Raw genomic sequence first — 22,798 nt, 5'->3', positions numbered from 1 at the left:
GAACACCATCTTAATACCATCCTAATAAAAAAAATTCTAATACCCATAATAATCAAGGTATTGTTTATCCATCTGGGGACCCATTATATTTACCAAGCGGACCACCACCACTATAATCTGCAATTTATCACAGGGCTTTATGCCACTTAAGAATAAAAGCTTAAGAGGGATTCTATAAATACATAAATCTATGGGATTAGAAAAAATTGCTTAAATTTAATTCTAAAGGCATCATGTCAATATAATTACTTTACGTAATGAAAACCCAACATCCCCTATACTGAACCCAGCCATTAGAAGAGAAATTCAGCACAGTCTGTATGATGCATAACCACGTTTTCAGCATTTATGATTGATGTTTTCCAGCTCTCTTAATGACCAGGGGCGACACAGTATTTCCATCTACTGAATACATCAAAACATAAGCTTTACAGCTTTTAAAAATGTGTCCATTACCGATTCGTGAACATTTTTTACACATTTATACATTCTGTTAGAGGCCACCTCAGCAAACAGGTCACTGATCACCCATACATCTAACCTGCAGAACATGAGGTGTGTGCGCTGTAGACAAATTGGGGGGAATTGAAGCATACTATTATATTTTTAGTCATTGTAGATGTAAGGTGTATATAAAATTGGATTTATAATAAAAGGATGTTCCTCAGTCAGTCCATCTTAAAACACTGGGCTGTTATTAGAATAAGGCCTACAATTCCATTATCAGAGTATAAAGCTGGTCATTTATCACACAACCGCAGTGGCTAGTCCCTGGTTCCACTGGACATCCCTTCATTGGAGGGGAAAAAATAAAAAAATCAGGTGGGAAATGGTTAGCCAAACAGCAGCAGCATCCAATCAGATGCAGTCAATATACAGATATTTTGACAGCTGGGAGACGCTGGCTGTCAAAATACAATACAAATTATCCATCCACACTGTATAGCATGAATGGAGGAATCTAAAGTGCATAGCCAGCTTAAGACTAAATAGGTTTATATACTCTGAACAGAAAACATTAAAGCTTTGTACAGTATAAGAGGATGCCCATGGACCCTAGAAGCAGATAAAACCCAATACTGCCTCTGTTGCTTGTGGTTCTGGGAATGTAGCAGGCCAGGGCTGGTTCCTTTTACCAAAACATCAGTAAGCTCAAAAGTGATATTTAGATATTACAAGGCAGTGGGTGCTTCCTCCAAAGGTTGACATAAGTGACAAATCAGTTATATTCATTGCAGTGGTGGTGGGATGTGGTAGTTTGCATTGCAACACACTATGTTGAAAAACAGCGCATACAGTAATTTTCTCAGCACACACCACCGCAACACAGTGGTGTGAACTGACTTCGTAGAAAACAAGGCAAATTGACTTGTCTATGGATTGGGGAGGTGTTAGTCACGACTGCCCAGAGCAGCCAAAGCAAACCGTGTGATCGGGCACTTAGGGTTTCCAAATCAAATAAAGCTGATATTGTGGTTTTACTTTAAATAGTTTGTCTGGGCCAAGCTGGCACAATCAAACTGTTTACTTCACTATTACGTGTGCCCGCCGGGCACACGGTATAAACTATATGTAGCCTCAACTACATACAGTATACAGCACTTTGGTCCACCCAGAACAAAATAGCATTGGGCTAAGTGCCGTTCAGCTATTTATAGGCAGCTTTATAGTCCATTATTGAATACACGGCGGTGTGAACTGTATGTAGCCAGGGCCCAGCGGGCGCCCATTAGTGAAGAATATAGTTTGTTTGAGCCAGCTGTGAAAGTAAACCTGGACATCAGCTTTAACTAAAACATTGCACAAAGATTGCTTGTCCCACTCAAGCTAACCCCGACATGTTTTTACCCCAGTCGTGTTGAAATCAGAGGTTTTAACAGTGTAAATGGCAAAGAAATGAAAACCATTCTAGATGATTAGTAATCTGTGTAAACCGTTATTTGAAAAACAAAAACAAGCCTAACTAATACAGCATGTAGCTCATCTTACCGAAATCAGCTCTTTTTGGAAGGATTTCCTTTCCTTTCCCTCATTGTTATTGCACTCCTCTTTCAGTTTCTCCAGCACAGATGCCACTCGTTCAGACTCGCTTTCTAGTTCCACACGACAGAAGTAGGAAAGGGGAAGGTTTCCATATCCAAGCGCATCAGCAAAGGACCTCCAGCTGCCAATGTTCTCCATTAAAAGAGTTCGCACCGATGCATATATGTACGTTAAGAATTTGCAAGGACGCAATATCTGCTCCAATAAGGAGCCTGTTGTCAACTCTGGACCAGAAAAATAGCTTGGTTTTACCTTTCCTACTACTAGTACATTCTTTGCATGAACCAGACCCAGCTTTCCCTGATGATACCCAATGTACCATTCTTTAGTCCACAACTGTCCCTTAAGCTTGATTTTTTCCTCACTCAAGAGAGCCATCACATCTCCCTTCTTGTACTCCAGCAAATATGGATTTTTGCTTTGACGCACCACAGTCTTGATTAGTTTCCCGTATTTCAGGTTTGTTACTGGACGATCCTGGAATATTGGATATTTGCATGCGATTGCCAGGGGAGACAAAACAATCTTTCCAATTTCTTTTTTCTTGAGAAATCTTCTTGGTCCAGTGGATTTAAGGCCAGTTTTTGGTGGCGGCCGTGGAGTCTGCACACAGTATTGTGACAAGATGTTACCCAGTTCATCCCTAACTTGCACCCGCAGTGTGAAGTCAGAAAGTTGTGCAGGATCATGGCAACTAATGGGAAATATTAACCTGCTAACTTTTCCGAGCTTAAGTTGGAAACCTCTCACAATCTTTCCCTGATCTCCAGCATCTACTCTGTAGTTTGTCATGTTGGAGAAAAGACAAATCTGGAGATCCTGAGGCTTGGGAAGCACAAACTGTTGTTTGCCCCACAGATGTAAAGTCACTGGTGCTGCCCCATGAGTGTGTTGGCCTACTTCATTGACTAGAAGTGTCTTGGGTGCACAGTCATGACCAAAAATGGCCACAACAGCCTTGAACAAAGGATGAATATGTTTAGGCCCATATAGTCCAACAGTGACCCTTTTATTAATATAGTCCCAGACGTTGCAAGGAGGCACGATATTGTGTGCTTGAGCCACCATCACTATATACATAACTGGCTCAAGATTTTCCAGCTTTACTTGAATCGTATCTCCATATGTGTAGGAATGTGGCAGCAAGTTGTATGGGCCTTCTTTAGTATCACTACGCAAACATTTTATTGCTACTGTATTTTGATTTACAACATTGCGCACTTCCACAGATGCTTTTACCTCTAGGCTTAATGAACTTTGCACTTCCATGTTGCTCAGTTTGATTTCCATCACAGGGCTTACAGTGGTACATTTGTCATTATTAAGTTCTAAGGGCGGATCTAACATAGCCTTTAAGGAGATTTGCTGTGTTTCACCTGGAGCTACATGACTTTCTGGAACATGTATACTAATGTTTGTATCCGGGAGCTGCACGGCACCCCCTGAGCTGTCCAGCCTGCAGACAATGCTCGTCTCCACAGGCTGAGTCTGACCCCAGCCAGGATTCTGGCCCAACAAGTCTAGATCATGGCAGGACCGGGCCAGCTTGCGGTGGTTGAGCCATGCGGTTCGGAAATCCTCTCTACTCTGGAACTGCTCAGGAGCTGGGGACTTGAGACCAGCAAAGAAACTGCCCGTGGCTGGACTCTCAGACTTTGCCTGGAGGATGGACAGCTCGGAGAGGCTGTAGGAACGCTTGCTCCGGAAGAATGGGTTGTCCCTTCGTACAGGGAGGGGCTCTTCAACAACATTTGTTTGATTGGCACGGGGTAAAATTTCTAAGAACACATCGGTACTTGTTTCTGTAGAGCTAACAGAAGGAGGAGCCAATGGGTCAAACAGTAGTAAATCAAGAGAATTTACTGAATCATCACCATTCTTCTTTTGGGTTATCAAAGGCCCATTGACAAAGGGATTTGACACAGCTGGCTTCAAAAAAGGGTTGTTGTTATTGGTTTTAACAGAGTTCTGATTTAAAAAATCTGTCCAATCACCCAACAGATCCATCTCCTTTACTCCTTCGTCAACACTTTCCAGCAGTCCATCTATCATACCGCTGTCACTCAGACAAGAGTCTCTGTAATTGACAGGTTGCACATATGCAGACGGTATGTAACCCATTTCTGTAGTATTGTGTGCGTACCACCATTCTCCACCAGATGTGTCCAGCACATACAGATGTTCTCCCTTGGAAAATTTCAGGGTGGTGAAGTTGCTGGGACAATAATCCTTGATGGCCACCACTTCTTTAACATTCTCAAGTGACGTAGGACTATCAACACGCAAAGAGCTTGGCGATAACACTAAAAAGGGAGGAGAAAAAAAAACAAAAACATTCAATTAGAAGATAAAACTTTTTCTTGCCCAGCAAATAATAAAAAGGAAATCAATCAACAAGTAGAAAATCTGTCATCACCCAACTCACACACTAAGGGCAGCATCATTATTTGCAGTGAAGCCAAATGGGTCAAGAACTTAAAAAACAAATAGATTTTGAATTAGAAAATTCCTGTTGCCATCTATGTTCTTTTTTTTTTAGGTAAATTCTTTTTGACAGAAAGTACTTTTTGTACAAATTCGAATTTGAACAGGGAGGCATTATATTGTACCCATTTCAATCAGGAGGCCAGCCAACTGCCCCAAACGTATTCAAACTTGGGAAAGGCCCCCTGATTTGTGTAGGTGGCTTGATTATAAAGGCATTGCCTTAGTCACCAATGATTTATAGGATGCTAGGGACCATGCAGATGTTTTTTTCCCAGGACAAAATATTGTTTCCTAGCATAAAATATTAACGTGAAAAAAAGTACATATGGCTTTGGTAATAGCCAAGGAATCCACCAGGCTTAACAGACATGTCTCCACTGTAAGGGAAACTGAAATACTAGTGATTGAGCTTATGCAGGCCAAAACCTCCCGCCAGAATTGCACAATAGCTGAACAGTTCCAGAAGATATGCATAAATGTCTGCATCTGGTGCGGAGCAACGCCAACACAAAGAGGATTGATCCTTATATATTTAAACTAGTCTGGCTGGCGTTAGACCCTATGGGGAAACTTGGTGTATTAAACGGTCTCTAGTAGATACCAGTCTGGAAAAGGGAACTTCTCAAATATCCTCCCAATCCCCCTTGTCTAAACTAGGAGCAGTCCTCTATGGTTTCTAAGCATTGTTTTGGTAATAAAATTCCTTTTAACCTTCCCTAAAAACGAATCTATGAAAAAAGAAATAATCTTTAAGCTTACAGTGTAGTGTGCGTGAGGCATACATTGCTATGCTTCCCAAAAGTGAGATTTCAGATTTGGGAAGATACTGTTGGGTTGAATCATTCACCAGCTTCTTGCATCGCTCAGGAATGACACCCCCCAGAGTTCTAGGTTCCAGCTCTTAAGAGTTTCCAAGAGGCCATAGCCATTATGCGGTGGTCTAACTTGTTAGAGTAACAAGTTATGGTGATTACAGCAAGAACAGTTATATTCTTTGGGTTCATAAGAGATATGGAAAGAAGTCACTGGTTAATTCACATAACCAACAAGTTTTAGCTGAGATGAACACTTTACTGATTAGATTAAGCAGCAATAAACCAGTCTATGCAGCTAAGTTTGTGGAAACAAAGGATGACAACTGCTGACAATTGCTCTCAGTAGGAAAAAACAACAAAGAATTACTTGCTAATAAGGGAGGGTCAAATGCGTGTAATATGTTTACTGTAATCTTTAAAATGTTTATATAAATACAAAGTCAGAAAAGAAGAATATTTCAAAGAATGAAAAGTAGGATAGTACTGTACCATCAGAAAACAGACAGCGACAGTATGTATAGCCAATTTTCTTTTCCTTCTGAGGATGCGCAAGGTATCAGGTCATTTCAAAAACCTACCTTTAGGGCTCTTTCACACGGGCGATCCGATCAGATCCGCCTGTCAGTTTTTTAGGCGGATCTGATCGGATCCTCCGCTGACACCCGCTGCCATCCGCATCCGATCCGGTCAGTGAAATTTGGATGGATGGAAACCCTATTTTTCCATCCGTTCAGTAATCGGAGCGGATCGGATCTGATGAGAGCGGACAGGCGGTCCGCTCTCATCCGATCCCCCATAGAGGGCAGCGGGGGCTGTGACACCTCCCTCTCCGCAAGCGGAGACGGAGCTGTCATCCGCCGGCTCAGCGGGGATCCCACACAAAAAAAAAAAAAAAAACTCTAGGAAGAGTTTTTGGCAGAAGACACACAAAGTCTCTTTTGCCAAAAAACGTCCTCCCTAGCCCCTAGTTTTATTTATTTTGTGTAATCTGCACACCACATGTGCTAGGGACAATGCAACGCCTAAACGTTACATCATTAGTGGCCATCCAATAGCTAAAAAGAAGAGCTGTGGGACCTGGAAGCAGCAGTGTTGGGAGGTGGTATCGACTTAAGCAACTGAAATCAGAGGTTTGTGCTTTTTCCAAATGGCATATGTATATGCGATCCCTCTCTGGCCAGTCCCTACTCTTCTGTGCAAATATTTTGTTGAGTATCGCATACCTAAAAGACATAAAGTGCCAATATGTGACAAAGACCATTAAGTGAGAGCTACAGGTCTGGTCACTGGCCTGCACTATGCAACAGAAATGGAGGGAGGTCTGTGCTAACATCCACATGAGCTGATAAAAAGTTAGAGAGGAATCACTGATGTAGCTGGTCAGCTTGAACTTGTATTGCAATATATGCAAAGAATCCCTGTCCTTACGCAAAAGTCTGTAGAAATATGTAAAGGTATATAGCAATGTTAAGACAAGATCCTGGACCTATCAACACTAAAAAGGAGGGCACGGTGGGCGTTATCTGGCCATAATGTGCAAACATGCTGTGCATTATTACACTTTATGGTGAGAGAGAATCACCTGATGCCGATTTTAGTTCACTATAGCGCACAAAACCTTGTGCAAAAGGCCAGTAACTCATTAAAATTAACTAAAAGCAAAATATTTTTCCACTTTTGGGTAGAGAATGGAGTGTTATAACCCCGATCAGTTTTTTTTCTTTTTTTGATGTTGGTGATGTCATTATCCTTCCATGAGATATATTGAGTGTTAACCTCTTGGCGCCCACATTATACATATGCAGCGACAAAGAGGGTGGACACCAACACAATGCATCCATGGACGGCCAAGGTTTTTGTGCTATGAATGCAATCATTGTGCGCTCCCAGCAAAGAAGCCGAGCAGCCATAGACCGGTTTTGGGCTCTCGTTAGAATTGGCTCCTAATCATGTGACCATTGTGACAGTATCACAATGGTCATGTGATCGGGAAGTCTGATCTACCCTCCTCCCATCTGTACAGACCCACTTAAAGGGATGGCAGGGTTGGGTGGGAAGGGGTTAAAATGCATACATAAGTCCGCTAAACATTGTGTAGCACAGATCTCAATTCTCACGGGAGTAGCGGAGCCGAGAGTTCCTCCATTCATTGCAAAATGGGAAAGGGAATTGGGTACTCCGTTATCTGGGCAACAACTAAATAAAATACTGGGAGCCGTACATCGTTGCTCGGTTGATCTAAACAGCATAGCAATGAATTCCAAATGTCTGGCAAGATGGCACATAACCCCGGTTAAAGCACATAAATGCCAAATCAGGAAAATCCCCTCTGTGCTTGAGAGGTAGTACACTATGGGCACTATGGCCCACTTATGGTGGGAATGCCCAAAGATAAGGGATTACTGGCGGGAATTGAGACAATATATAGAAGAGATCACGGAAACAAAGATACCCAATAATCCGTGGCTCTGCCTTTTCCAAAGTACAAATAAAATAAATTAATATTAAAGCACAGTGGTGACACTCTAACAACGTAGCCAAGGGCTCTTTTCACACGGTCCGCCTCCATAGGCGGATCCGTGTTGCTCAGCGGGGATCGATCCGCGATCCCCGCTGAGCCGGCGGATGACCGCTCCGTCTCTGCTTGCAGAGCGGAGAGGGAGGTGTCTCAGCCCCCGCTGCCCTCTATGGGGGATCGGATGAGAGCGGACCGCCTGTCTGCTCTCATCAGATCCGATCCGAATACTGAACGGATGGAAAAATAGGGTTTCCATCCGTCCAGATTTCACGGACAGGATTGAATACGGATGGCAGCGGATGTCAGCGGAGGTGTCTCCGCTGACATCCGCTGCCCCATAGAGCTGCATGGAGGATCCAATCAGATCCGCCTAAAAAACTGACAGGCGGATCTAATCGGATCGCGCGTGCAAGCCCTAAAAGGAGTAATACCAAAAAAATGGCTGAATCCAGAAAGACCTACAATAAAAGGGAATGGTTTAAAATGATATATATATATATATATATATATATATAGATAGATAGAGATATATATATATATATATATATATATATATATATATATATATATATAGATAGAGATAGAGATATATATATATATATATATATATATAGATAGAGATATATATATATATATATATATATATATATATATAGATAGAGATATATATATATATATATATATATATATATATATATATATATATATATATATATATATATATAGATAGAGATATATATATATATATATATATATATATATATATATATATATATATATATATATATATATATATATATATATATATATATATATATATATATATATATATATATATATATATATATATATATATATATAATATTTGAGACGTAAAGAAAAAGATCAAGAAGAAAAATTTCTGGAATATGGGAAAAGTGGTAATATTTAAAAAAAATAAATAAATAAATAGGTTGAAAATGATGTGGAGTTGTAGGGAGTCCAAGAGGATGGATCGGGAAATGAGGGTATGGGAAAAATTGTTGATGAAAATATGTAATATTTTTTTGTGGTCTAATAATTTTATAATTTTGTCATAAAAAATAAATAAATACTTCTGTAGATGCTGCCATATTTGTTTATATATGCAGGCTGGGATTTCTGCTTAGTAACCACATTATTGTTGATTTATTGTCCCTCACTCGTCTACAATAGGGCGATTTGAAAGGATTTGATAAATAGCCTTAGACAATGCGGAAATTTAGACATACAAATGTTCAGAGATGATATATAATATAAGGAATAATTTCCAGATGGTTAAATAATTATTCTCTAGAGATGACTGAGAAATGTTATCAGTGCAAATGATCATTTAGGGCAGTTACAGTCTAAAAGATATTCGGAACTGCTCAGTTCAAAATGATGGGAAAGTTCTAACCAATTACCCTCAAATTTTACATGTCACAATAAATGCCTGCAACGGTGTTTCATTAGGAATTCCTTAAAGAGCGATTCTAGACAACATGCGAAAGCAAAATAATTAAACTACTGCAAGATGCTAAAATCAGCATGTTCATTTATTTCTCCAATTTTAATAAGTCTCCATTTAACAGAGCAGTAGAAGAGCCGGAGGAGTATACTACTTGTACTGTTAAATTTACTTTCTCTTTGCTGCCTCCCATCACCAATAGCAATACAAAAAAAAAAAAAAAACACAAAAACACAAACAAACACCTTTCAAAAGACAAGAGATAGCACTTGTTAAAAGAGAAGTATGGGGTTCCTAAAAAAAAAAAAAAAAAAACACAGTAAAGCTGGCCATAGACTGCCCGAAATTTGACTGGTTCAGCAGAAACAGGCCAAATTTCAGTCAGTCTATGGGCAGGTTGGTTGTACTGAAGTTGATTTATTGATCGACTTCAGCACAACCAGCTTGCCTTTTTTTTTCCTCTCGCCAGCACTGATCATTATATTCTGCAGGTGGGGAAGGCTTGCCATTGGCAGAACACAATAGTGCTGTGGGAGGGATGGGAGGGATTCCCCCCCCATCAGTTCGGTGGGAGGGATTCCCCCCCCATCAGTTCCCCCCCCATCAGCAATGACCGTGTTGATAGAGGAATCAAGCAATTTTCTTTAAAGTAATTCTAAAGGCTTAAGTTTTTTTTTACCATCATGCATTCTATGCATGATGGTAAAAACCACCTTCTCTGCACAGCAGCCCCCCAGCTCCCCTAATAGTTACTTTAGCCCCATCCCGATCCAGAAATGTTCACGAGAACCTCAGCTCTTGGGGGGGACTCTGCTTCCCCATTGGTTCAGTGGCTGTGATTGACAGCAGTGTGTGTGTGTGTGTGTGTGTGTGTGTGTGTGTGTGTGTGTGTGTGTGTGTGTGTGTGTGTGTGTGTGTGTGTGTGTGGCAGCAGCTCAGGAGTGAGGCTGCCTAGTTGACCCCATAGGAGCGCAGGCGAGGGACCCAAGAAGAGGAGAATCAGGGCTGGTCTGTGCAAAACCACTGCACAGAGAAGGTAAGTATGACATATTTTGTTTTTTTTTCTCTTACTTACCTTTAACCTAACTTTAATTCAACTTGTGGTTGAAGGAAAGAAAGTTGCATAATAAATGGTCTTACAGCAATTTTGTTTTTGATTGTTGATGTTCTATGCATAACTAGAAATACCTAATTAGTTGTCACTGAAACACTCTTCCCCACTGGAAGGTGTACCTTTAAACGCCTTTAAATAAATCTATACACATCCTGTACTTAATGGCCCTCTAATCCATTTGTCATAAAATGGTTTCTTGCAGTGTTTTTCTGCCTCCTTGTAATGTCCTCCGTAAGCTTCCAAACCACTTTTTCCCCCTCACTTCTGTTTGTTTGGATGAAGCAGTGCATGATAGTTGTGGTCACTGTTCTATGCACACTACACATCCTATGGTCCCTAGTCAATCTAGGAAGTGAGCAAGAGAGGGGTGGCTAGGTTCCTACATACAGTGGGACAGAGAAAGAAAGCCATGACCATCCGATGTGAAGCGGAAAAAAAAAAAAAAACAAAATGGAAATTTGGAGGAGGCTATGAGCAATGTAAGAAAGGTACTTTTCCAAATCAAGACTACCTGCTTCAATAGATTTTCTTTTTTGTTTTTTTATACCAGAGTTTAGTGCAATTTTAAATTCCTAGCAATTAAGAAACCTTTCACACTTGTGCGACTTAAAAATTGTGCAAATTTCCCCTGCGACTTGGTCACGACTGGCTTTGACCTATGTTAATAGTCAGTCGTTAGACATGTGCAGAACGGAAAACTTCATTTTATTTGGTTTCTTTATTTTCTAAAGCTCTCCAAATTTTGAGAACGATTTGGATTTACATTGGTCGAAAATTGATGAACCAATTCAAATTCTGGGTGAAGAAAAGGTGGTTGTTAAGGAGCAGGCCTGGGAAGCTGGGGCCCCAGATCCTGTCGCCACCACCACCCCCATATGAATGAGTATGGGGTGCATAGTACCCCATACTCCACCAAAAAAATGGATTTTTGACTTACCGTAAGATCCTTTTTTTTTTTTTTTTTTTTTATCTGAAGTTCATTGACTGAGGCAGCTCCATATTCTTACCCATTGGGTTATGCTGCTTCCTGCAGGTGTAGGACACTAGGCAGAAAAACAAAAAAAAAAAAAACAAAAAAACTTTACCACGCCTATGGGGCAGTCCCTGAAGGCAAACACCCACTTATTCTGCTACAGGATTCAGTTTTGTTGCAAGTAGTGTCAGAAGTACAAAACTCCAACCCATTTAGAAATAGAGGGGCGGGTGCTGCGTCTGTCAATTAACTTCAGAAAAAAGGATTTCACGGTAAGTCAAAAATCCAGTTTTCTCTATCATTTATTAACAGACTCCATATTCTTCTTAACCATTGGGACGTCCCAAAGCAGTATTTGCATGAGGGGTGGAAAAACAACGCAGAGAAAGAACGCAATTCCCCAAAAGGCTAAACTTAGGCAACCAGGTAACATGGAGCTCAACCAGGAACAACTGGAGCTCCCCTATTAAAAACATACACCCTCAAAAAAAATGCTCTTTTAAACAGCAGCCTGCAAAACCTTATGGCCAAAAAAAGCATCCGAGAAAGCCAACACATCTACTTTGTAGAATTTAGTGAACGTGTGCACAGACGACCCTGTTGCCGCCTTGCAAACTTGTATTACTGACACCTGATGGCGAAAGGCCCAATAGGGAAACAGCGCCCTAGCAGAATGCGCCTTTACAGGGAAAGGTGGAACCTGACCCTTAAGTGAATACGCCTGTACCACTGTCTACCTGATGCTTCTGGATATGGTCGCAGCAGATGCAGTCAATCCCTTCCGAGGTCCTTCTGTGAGGACAAAAGAGGAGGAGTATGATTTCATGAGATTCAGTAACTGCCAGGCAAAGAAGAATTGCCCAAATCACAGCCAAAGAATGCAAGGCAATTTCCTCGGGATGCTTGGGCTTAGGACACAGTGAAGGCAGCACAATGTCTTCATCAATGGAAATCAGAAACCACCTTAAGAAGAAACGACTGATTAGGTTAAAATATATGACCCCTTGATTATAGGGGGTCACATAGACATTTTCTCCAACTCAATGCACGATCCTCAGCTCCTCTGTCACACAATAGGTGAGGATCGTGCATTGAGTTGGAGAAAATGTCTATGTGACCCCCCTATAATCAAGGGGTCATATATTTCCGGTAAGGAGTACCTTACTAGATCACTGGGTGAAGTGTGGAGGTGAAAGCTTAATCTGCACTAACTATCAAGTCTCTGCTACATTGTGTGACACGAATGATATGTGGACTGGTTGATGCTGCATATGGACTGTTTGCACTTTATAATGTTGGGCACAGATTGATTGATGTTTTGAATTTGGATTGGTACTAATTATGAATTGTTGATCTAATATCTGCACAGGCACTTTATATTTATGTTTGAGCGCGACACTTTCCTTCTTTTAAACAATCGTTCAGCACATTTGCTTTTTTGTTGCTGCTCACTATAAGGAAGCAATTCCTTTAAAATAATTATTTATTTATTTATTCACATATATTTATATTTTATATATATTTATATACACGGTTGAACCATTTGCGCAGTTTTTGGTTACACCAAACCCCCTTAGTGATTGACAGATCGCCCACCAGAACTGAGAGTCTACTCTTAAGAGGAGATAGTCCAGGTACCCTAGTATCGCAATCCCCAACTGTCACAGTAATGCCAATACCAGAGCCAACACGTTGGTGAAGACCCTGGTGGCGGAGGTGAGACAAAAGGGTAACGCCACAAATTGATAATGTTCCTCTCCTACAGCGAAGTGAAAAAAAGCTGGTGTCCAGCATAAATAGGGATGTGCAGATATGTGTCCTCGATATCTATAGAGGCCAAAAAGTCCCCTTGGTGTAGGAACGCCACTACCGTGCGAATGGTCTACATTTGAAACCTCTGTACCCGCACTAAGTGATTCAGAGCCTTGAGGTCCAGAATTGGGCGCACTTTCCCTTCTTTCCTGGAGACAGTATACAGGTTTGAATAAAACCCTTGAAAGTGTTCCCGAGAGGGAACCGGCACAATCACCCTTTGTGGCAGCAGATCATGTACCACCCTCGTAGATCCCTTAACCGATCTGAAGAAAGGCGTAGATTGGACGGGAAGAATCTGTCCGACGGTCGAGACCTGAATTCCATATTGTAACCCGATCAGAGCAGCTCGTGGGCCTATTTGTCCTGAATCAAGGAGGTCCCTGGTTCCAGACAGAAAAACGAAAAACGTCCCCCCACCCCAGATACCAGTGAGGCATCCCTTCATACAGACAGATTTGTCAGCAGATCTGGAGGGGCCTGTTCTCGGCTTATCCGACCACGTCTTCTTGGAACCCCCTGATGACCTAAATGGCTTAGGTCCTTTCTCCAGCATGCCGAAGGCACGAAGGGGCCACCTGTGTGCTGAAAAAAAAAAAAAGGGCCCAGTCTATTACGCAGTGACTTGTCCTTAGTGGATAGAGGATAAATAGTACTCTTCCCACCTGTGAGTCCTTTGATCAGTTCCTCCAACAAAGACCCAAATAGGCAGTCCCCCGTAAAAGGAGAGATCTGATAGAACCTTTTTAGAAGCCTGGTCCGCAGACCAGCTTTTTAGCCAATACATGCGTGGTTACCATTATTAAGGTTAGAACTCCAATGACTCGCAACAATTTTGTCACTGTAGGCATGAAAAGGGGATCTGCGGGCCCCTGAAGACCCTGGGGGCGTTCTGCACTGATATAACCGGTGCATCTACAAGCGCTCTTGCATGTGCAGTAAAAAAAAAAAAAAAAAAAAAAAAAAAAAAAGAATCATCCTCACCGCAGAGCACCCGAAGTGCGTGGACGCAGACCCAGTAGAGTCGCTATATGCCAAGCTCACCCTGAGAACATAACAAGCAGGGGAGGTCGCCGACCACAGTCTCACAAAGAGACGCCGGCTAAAGTTCCACAAAAAGACCTATTAGACCTAAGGGTCGCCCACCATAAATGACATCAAAGGACATAGCCCCCTATAAAGGGTAAGAGGGATCCATGATGCAGACAGAGTACCCCCACACAACAATGCCCCCACGGCGCCCCCCAGTTTAAGGGGGGCGCCAGGCAGTCTATATGTCCACCCCTCTGGGGGGGTTTGAAGGGCTGATGCCCATCCGCTGGTCTATTACCCTGGTCAGCAGCTCAAAAAGCCTGGTCAACGGCTTGGTCAGCCAGCCACGAGTAGGCCGCAAAGCCACGGCCTAAATTTGATCCCGATCCGGTTGCGAGTCCGCCATCAGCTCTGTCAGCTTGATCAGCAGCTTGGACAGCTCATTAGGAGCTCGGACAGCCTGGTCAGTCACTCAGACACAAGCCGCTGCCTCAATGTTTACCCATCAGCCAGCTTGGTCAGGCACCTCATCTCGGTCAGCTTGGTCCAAGTACCCGGACAGCCATGATTAGGCTGCAAAGCCGCAGACTAAATTTTCGGCCCGACCCAAACACGTGAGGTGCACACCCACGGATGAAGAAACACTTGCTCCCCCCCAACCCTATTACCACCTCAGGGAGCCCAAGGGCCGTCCCTGCCCCAGTCGCTAACCCCCAGGGGGGGCGGGAACTTGCTCAAAGACCCCGGGAGCGATCCGGACAGCCCAATCAGCAACAACCGCATCCACCTCCCCTTACTGGTGCAAGTGACAAAGCCAGCTCCTACCTAACCCCCGAGAGGGGGGGGGGCATGGGGTTATGTTGGGGCCAAAAGGCCGTGACTGTTAGAGGGGCTAGGGAAAATAGAAGGGAACCCAGGGGTCCGACCATCCCAAGGAGGGGCCAACATCCACCCCGAGACTGCAAGAGCTATGGGGGGGGGGGGGGTGGGGACACCATTTACCATACCAATGACAATCAGGTGGGCACCATTATGGACAGACTACCTTTCCACTCGGGGTGGGGGGGCTGTCAGCCAAGGGGCACACTGTGACTCCGGCCAAACCAGGTCGTGTGCATCCCGGCAAGGTGTTTCGCTCACGGGCCACCCCCATCCACTGGGGCTCTGTCGTAGCGAGGCCTAGCACGGGGCTATAACCTGCACACGCTCGGCTGTTGATTGAAGTTCTCTCAGGAACATAACTAGCTAAAAAATGTAAAAAATTTTTAACAAAGGTTCCATTTAATATAGGAAAAAAAAAAAAAAAGCCAAGTCCGAATTCACAGCCAGGAACTAGGTCCTACTCCTAAACTAGGCAGAAACAAACTCAATCCTATAGCAGAGTGAGTGTGTTTTTGCCTACAGTGACTGCCCCATAGGCGAGGTAAAGTTTTTCCTGCCTATTGTCCTACTCCTGTATGGGGCAGCATAACCCAATCGTCAAGAAGAATATGGAGCTGCATCTGTCAATGAATGATAGAGAGTGTAATTTAAAAAAAACAAACAAACAAACAGGGTATAAATGGTGCTGGATGGTGATATGGGCAGAGGGTTTTTTTTCATTGCCGACATTCTTTTTTACAAGTCGCACCCAAATCGCATCTATATCACCCAGGTGCAACTTTCACGTAACTTTAGAGGGTTTACTTTGAGGTCTATGAATCTCAAGTCACATGAAAGTCAGACCAAAGTAGTGCAGGAACTACTTTGAAGTTGCTCAGATATAAAACCATAATCATATGGAAACATGGTGTGCGACTTTAGGGTCCATAGTTGCATGACAAATCGCACAAGAGTGAATTGGGCCTAAGGGTTTCAAGGTTTTATACCATAAATAAAAATAGCACTGGCCTGTGCTGCATACAGTTCGAGACACGCTGATGGATGAACTGAACTATACCAATTTAGAGAAAATGGTCTTTTCATGCAAGGAAATTAAAGTGGGTGAACTCACTAACCTGTACAAGTTATTTCAACTCATGGCGAAATAAGTGTACAAGTTATTTTAACTGACGCGTTTCATGGGTAATTTAATTATTGGAAGCCTTAATCTCTCATGAAATCAGTTTATGGAACATAAAGTCCAAATCTATTTATGATGCAGAAGCACCAAAGAACAAAAAAGACTGAAGTTAACAAAACTGAAAAATCTCTTAAAGCAGTATTACACCCAAAAGCAAACAGTTATTATATTGCAGCTTGGATTGGCTGCATGTGTTTCCTTTTTTAGGCTTTCTTTCTTCTATTTTTCATCTGGTAAACCAGTGGTTCTCAACTCCGGTCCTCGGGACCCACCAACAGGCCAGGTTTGCAAGATAACTAAATTACATCACAGGTGATCTCATTTGCTGCTCAGTGATTGCAGTATTCTAGTCTGCATCCCCCAAGGTAATACTTAAAATCTGGCCTGTTAGTGGGTCCCGAGGACCGGAATTGAGAACCACTGTGGTAAACCAACCAGCAAGTCTGTGTATTTAAAACCACAAGCTGTTTAGCAAAATGTAGCAGTTTATAAGGATGAGACAAACCACTTATGCTGGCAGGGGTCATTAAAATGATCAGCATTAATTTATTCATGCAAAACTTATCCCAAAAAAGGAAAAAAAATGGTTTGCTGTAACGGATTAGAACGTGCAAGCTGGAGTTTGGCTTCAATTCGTAAGTGAATTTAAATCTTCTAAAGCATTTAACACTACCAGACTGACAATGCTGCTGTCTGCTGTGCCTTCTGTGCTCATTCCTCCAGAGTTGTCCTACTAATACAGGAGGTGTGGTATGGGCCAGATCATCAGATGAAAACCCAGAAAAAGGAAAAGAAAACTGATGCAGCCACCACATCCAATTGGTAAGCTGCAATACAATACATTTTTGGCTTTGAGTATAATACCGATTTAAAGCGGAGCTTCACCCAAAAGGGGAAGCTCCACTCGTTTGTGCTCTCCTACCCTCAACTGCCGCTTTACCACCTTTTTTGGGGGGCAGGGGAGTAGGTACCCTTTCATACTTCTGGCTCAGATCGTTGAGGCGATCCAAGCCGGAAGTTCAACCGACCCCCTCTTCCCCTGCAGTGTTCTGGGACACATCACAGGTCCCAGAAGACTACTGGACCATTCACAAGGGGCAGTGCGACTCATGCATGGGCAATAGAAAACTGGACACTCTATTTGTGTGAATAAAATGATAAAAAATGTAGTTTGGATACAGTGTTGCATGATCACGCGATTGTCATTCAGTCCTGGGTTCACACTTCTGCGATGCAGCGTGTTCCTGCATCGCATCCGCACCCCTGGCAGTTCACACTTACATATGCGATACGCAGGGGGTGTCAATTAAAAGTTAACGACAACCCCAGTTGAGATCGCATATCGCAGTGCGATCTGCAAGTTTGCACAGAATTGGATCGCACTAGTATGAACCACCATGCGATCCGATTCTGCTGCGGATAAAAAATTCAGCCACATAAACTGTATGGCTGAAATTTGCACCACACAGTGATCACATGTAATTTAGGAGCAGTGCGATCCGAATTACATGCAATCTCTGTGATCGCACTAATGTGAACCGGCTCTCAAAGTGTGACAGCACTGAAAGCTGAAAATTGGCCTGGGCAGGAAGGGGATAAAAGTGCTCTGTATTGAAGTGGTTAAAAGTCAGCCCTTGTAGCTGCTGACCTTTCATTTTAATTTTTTTTTGGGGGGGGAAGAGAGCCTGGAGCTCCTCTTCAACTTATCATGGCAGTGGATTTTCTTCAAAAACACAACCATGGCACTACCACAGTGCATCCTAAAGTGGAAAAGTACAGTACTACAATGAGATTACTTTCATTGCAACCAGGAAGAGACAAAGCGGATTTATTTCAGACACCTCCGCATATCCATATATCTACAGAATTAACTTTTCCAAAAGCACATCCCTTGTGAATTCTGCCTGCTGCCCCAATCTGGCTATGAGAAAAGGGCTGATGTGTATTTTAAGTGACCTCGGTGATAGTCCCAGGCCTGCAGTACAGCAACTGCTGCTCTTTGAAGTCCGTGCAAGAACAAACAAGGACATTGACCTTCCCTTCACACCAAAGCAAGCTCTTTATTTCATGGATAAAAATTGGTTCTTTGTGATGTACTCATTCACTGATAATGCCACGATATGGAACAACGGGTTAAATCCGATACAAAAATACAGTGAGATTTCCCCACACTAATCTGTGTGCCCCCTAGAAGGTCAGAACAATGGGGTCATCCTCACAGCTGGACTCCCCAATTAGTTTCTTCTACATTACGGAGAATCCATTAGGGGAGCATGACACAATATGGCTTTTTATAGATCTAGTAATTTTACCAAGATACCATGTCGATAGAGTCCCTGATCGATATAAAAAGCCAGTATATCATTCAAATTTCAGCAGCCGGGTAAATTTGAAAAAGTAGTTCTCAGCAGAGATGGTCTTTTACATTAAGAATTAGGCCTCATGTACACTTGAGTAGAAAGAAATGAAAAATAGGATGGCGCTCTAGTGTGCATAAATGTAACCAAATTACTCCAACTGAAGCTCATATATGCAGTCTATGAAAGTTTATTGGGTATGTCCACAGTAATATAAAACAATAGACATATGTTCATACCGGACCTTGAAGCCTCTGTGTCTCCTGGCTATGATATAGGGATCCCTGATGAGGGTCATGGGAACCTAGTACCTCAACACCCGCTGGAAGGGGAAGTGACACTCAGGTTAAAGCGGTAATCCTCGATTGTGAGGGCTCGCACGGTCCTGTGTTCGGCCGCGTCCGCCGTGAACACCGGGAGTCGCGCGCAGATGACGTCACGAAGGAGGGCCGGAAATCAGCCGAGAGTCAGCCACGGAGACGAACAGGAGGCCGGATGGAGCGGAGGAAGTGCTATGCTTGTTTCTCTAAAGCCTCCTGTTGCCACAACTACATGTTTCGCTACAATGTAGCTTTGTCAAGTTGTGGCTAAGGGCAACTGGAGGGTATAAGAAGCCAAATGATAGGTGGGATTAGGCTAACCAGCCAATAGAAAAACCCTCAGGAGCTGAAGCAACAGATTAAAAAATTAAAAAAAAATTAAAAAATAAGAAAAATAAGAAAAATAATAGGTATAAAAAGAAAAAAAAATCCAACAAAAACCACGGAAATGTATGAAAAAATTCCTGAAAACCTGAGAGTGTCACTTCCCCTTCCAGGGGGTGTTAAGGTACTAGATATGCACACTAGAGCGCCATCCTATTTTTCATTTCTATCTTCCCATACACCATCCCGTGTCTAGGATTGGGCGATCAGTGGTGCATCAGATACATTTTTATCACAATTGTGTACTCTGTAAAAGGACATTACAGGAACATTGTGTTTTGGATCAGCGCCTGAACTTTTTCTTGTGTTATTATGCACACAGTGTGTTTAGCACCTCCAACGCCAGAACTCCTGGCAGGAGAAAAACAAAAAACCCAACACCATGCCTAAAGCCGCGTATTGTACATAGTATGCATTTAGGGACACGTGACTCAAAAACTGCTCCAAAAACGCTGTGGGGCATTTTTGAGGCACTTCCTATTAATTTCAATGAAGAGGGGCATTTTTGGGATGCTTGTTTTTAGCTCTCCAAACATGCTCCAGATGCTGCATGCAGGATTTTTTTCACTGCAATGCCAGCGCACCACCCCAGTGTAAAGCATTCATTGATTTTAATAGGAAGCATTTTTCTTGAGCTTTTCATGCACTTTATTTTTAAATGCATGAAAAACTTCTCAGTGTGAACAGCTCCTACACTTCTCTTTGGTGCTTTCTCATAAAGACTTGTATTGCAGAAATGGGACTACATATCTAATTTTATGACAGCAACTGGACCTTAAAGTGTGTCTAAACCGAAGACCACAAATGTTATAGATTTTTGTCCACCAGTCCTTAAATGTGGCAGATGCATTGGTTTCCCTTTTAAAGCTTTAATTCCATTATTTTCACCTGGTAATCCTTCCTCCACACATCAGTACTCTGTAGAAAGTGTATGGAGGGACAGCACAGTCAGACAGAACATTAAAGGGGTTGCAAAGTCAGGTGGTTTTTTCCTCTCTTTTTTTTCCTCTTCTTTTATAATTTTTTTGAATTAAGATAAAAAGCTGTGTGGAGCAGCTGACCTAATACTTACCTGAGTCCCCTTTTTGTCCAGCGATGTCCATGAGTCCCTCGGCTGTCCGGGACTCTCCCCCCTGATTGGCTGAGACACAGACGTGGAGCTCCCACTACTGTCAAAGTCAGTTAGCTAAGCAGGAGAGAAAGGGGGCGGGCCCGAACAGCAGCTCTAAGCTGCTTGCTGTGGGGGCACTCAACAGAAGGGAGAAGCCAGGACCAGCGAAGAGTTACCCGAGAAGAGGGAGGATCCAGGCTGCCCTGTGTAAAACCACTGCACAGAGAAGACAAGTATAACATGTTTTTTTTTTTTAATTAAAAACACACAAAACTTTACAATTTTAAAAGAGATTGTAAAGTCTCTTTTTTTTTTCTCCTAAAATTACAAACATGTTATACTTCCTTCCTCTGCGCAGTTAGTTTAGCACAGAGCAGCCCAGATCCTCCTCTTATTGGGTCCCTCTTTCTGCTCCTGGCCCCTCCCTCCTATGGTGCGCCCCCGCAGCAAGCAGCTTGCTATGAGGCACCCGAGCTGCATCTCTGTGTGTCCATTCAGACATGTAGCTGCCATTCGGCCATGCCCCCTCGCTCTGATTGATTGACCGCCACGGAAGATAATGTGCCTCAGCCAATCAGAAGGAAGAGTTCCTGACGGCCGAGGGACTTGTGCACATCACTGGCTAAAGACGGGCTCAGATAAGTATTAGGGGGCTAAGAGGGGGCTATACACAGAAGGTTTTTTTTTTTTTTTTATCTTAAAGAGGTTGTAAACCCTCTCTTATAACTTGTACTTATAGGTAACCCTTTAATAAGGCTTACCTATTAGTACTGTAAATATCTACTAAAGACCGATTAGGAGATATTTACTTTTAATGCAGCCGATGACGTCATTGGCGCATGCGCTCTGAAGGAACCGCCACCTGTGCCGTTCCTTCAGAGCCCTGTGCCGTAAATGGCGGCTCCCACGCAGTGATATCATCGCGCCTCCGGCCAATCAGATGACCAGACGCGAACCAGGACGGCCGAACATGTCGGCCGCGTCACCGCTGAGCAGGTGGCACTGCGGGGACTTCGTTCTAAGGTAAGTATTTAATAATGAGATGCATACTAGCTCATTATGCCTTTGTCTTACAGGTTTTTTTTTCTTTGTTTTACAACCTCTTTAATGCATAGAATGCATTAAGATAAACCTCCTGACATTACAGTTCCTTTAAATAAAGCTTCTAGAATAAACTATAACCTTGCAGCTCCAATGTGAAGTGCCATGACCAGCACCTTCCTCCCCTGCATTGCTCACAATACCATCTGTGAAAATGAAAGGGTAACTCTGGGCATCCAACACAATAGAAATCTATGCAAATATACAGTAAGAGGAACTCCATATTATGCTTAGAGCGTAGATTTATATTGAACCCCCCAAAAATGCACACAATTCAAAATAAAAAAAAAAAAAAAAAAACACATTTCAAATGTTACCTGCTGCTCCACTGGCAGATTAAAAGTAAAATCCAGGTATGTTTTTGATTTAACAAGGTGGTGACATCATCGCTCCACCTCATCCAATTAGAGAACACTTTGCATCCCTTAAGAAAATGCAAAGCTTTCTCTGAATGGGGCCTGTGCTGGGTGGGCGTCCCCTGTGGTTACAGCAGCAGGGGCAGCCACTGGGCACAGGACCCCTGAAGACAGCGAGATGACTGTAGTAGTGGCGTCTACTACAGTGATTCTCCACTATCACAGGGATTGGCCATGTATGAAATATGCACACTTTATTGGTTGAACCCATCTGAAATTCAGCTTTAAACTGAGTGATCAGCTCATCCGTCTAATCACCGTACACTTCAAGTGATATTCCGCATCTGAACTTCCCTGATATTTACAAAAGAGCTTTCCAAATCACTTGGCATGCATGGAACACTCCTTTATACATGTAAAGAATTAGTACTAAATATGACTCACCTTTCACATCAGTAAGGTTTGGATCAGGAACATTGCTACTAATGTCTATCAGCGTCCCCTCAGATTTGCAACGCGGCAGACCATTGGCATTCGCAGATCGAATCTTCTGAGCAGCCATCGTGGTATGGGAGCCAGTTTACTCAGGAAGTCATTTTCCGCTACCAAGAGAGACTTGTCCAGTCAACCAACCAAAAATGAAAAGGCAGCTGCAAATAAAAACAGAGTTTGTTAGGGAAAATGTCTAAGCAAACTATAGGAAAAAATGAAAACAAATGCTGCTGCGCCACTTTGCTGGCACTAATCCCTCTTGTTAATGTATTGAGATAAATTCATGAAGCAATTGCAACACTTTTGGTTCTGACAGCGACTCGCATCAAATTCAGATAGTTTTAGGTTTCAAA

At 42.7% G+C, this 22,798-nt stretch overlaps 1 protein-coding gene across 1 annotated transcript in view; it reads right to left on the bottom strand.

The window, feature by feature from the left end:
• Positions 1–22,591, bottom strand: part of SH3BP4 (SH3 domain binding protein 4) — a 33,204-nt gene extending 10,613 nt beyond the window's left edge. The window contains exons 1-2 of the mRNA XM_082262005.1: positions 22,398–22,591; positions 1,990–4,346 (exon numbers count right to left, since the gene is read on the bottom strand). Of these exons, the coding sequence (XP_082118131.1) occupies positions 1,990–4,346; positions 22,398–22,515 (2,475 nt within the window). The 5' untranslated portion in view covers positions 22,516–22,591. The remainder of the gene's footprint in view (positions 1–1,989; positions 4,347–22,397) is intronic.
• Between the last annotated feature and the right edge of the window lie 207 nt (positions 22,592–22,798).

The sequence above is a fragment of the Pelophylax lessonae genome, assembly GCF_965119305.1.
Source record: "Pelophylax lessonae genome assembly, chromosome: 6".
NCBI lineage: Eukaryota > Metazoa > Chordata > Amphibia > Anura > Ranidae > Pelophylax > Pelophylax lessonae.
Note: the sequence above shows the minus strand (reverse complement) of the source record. Positions and strands in the feature narration are given on the sequence as shown.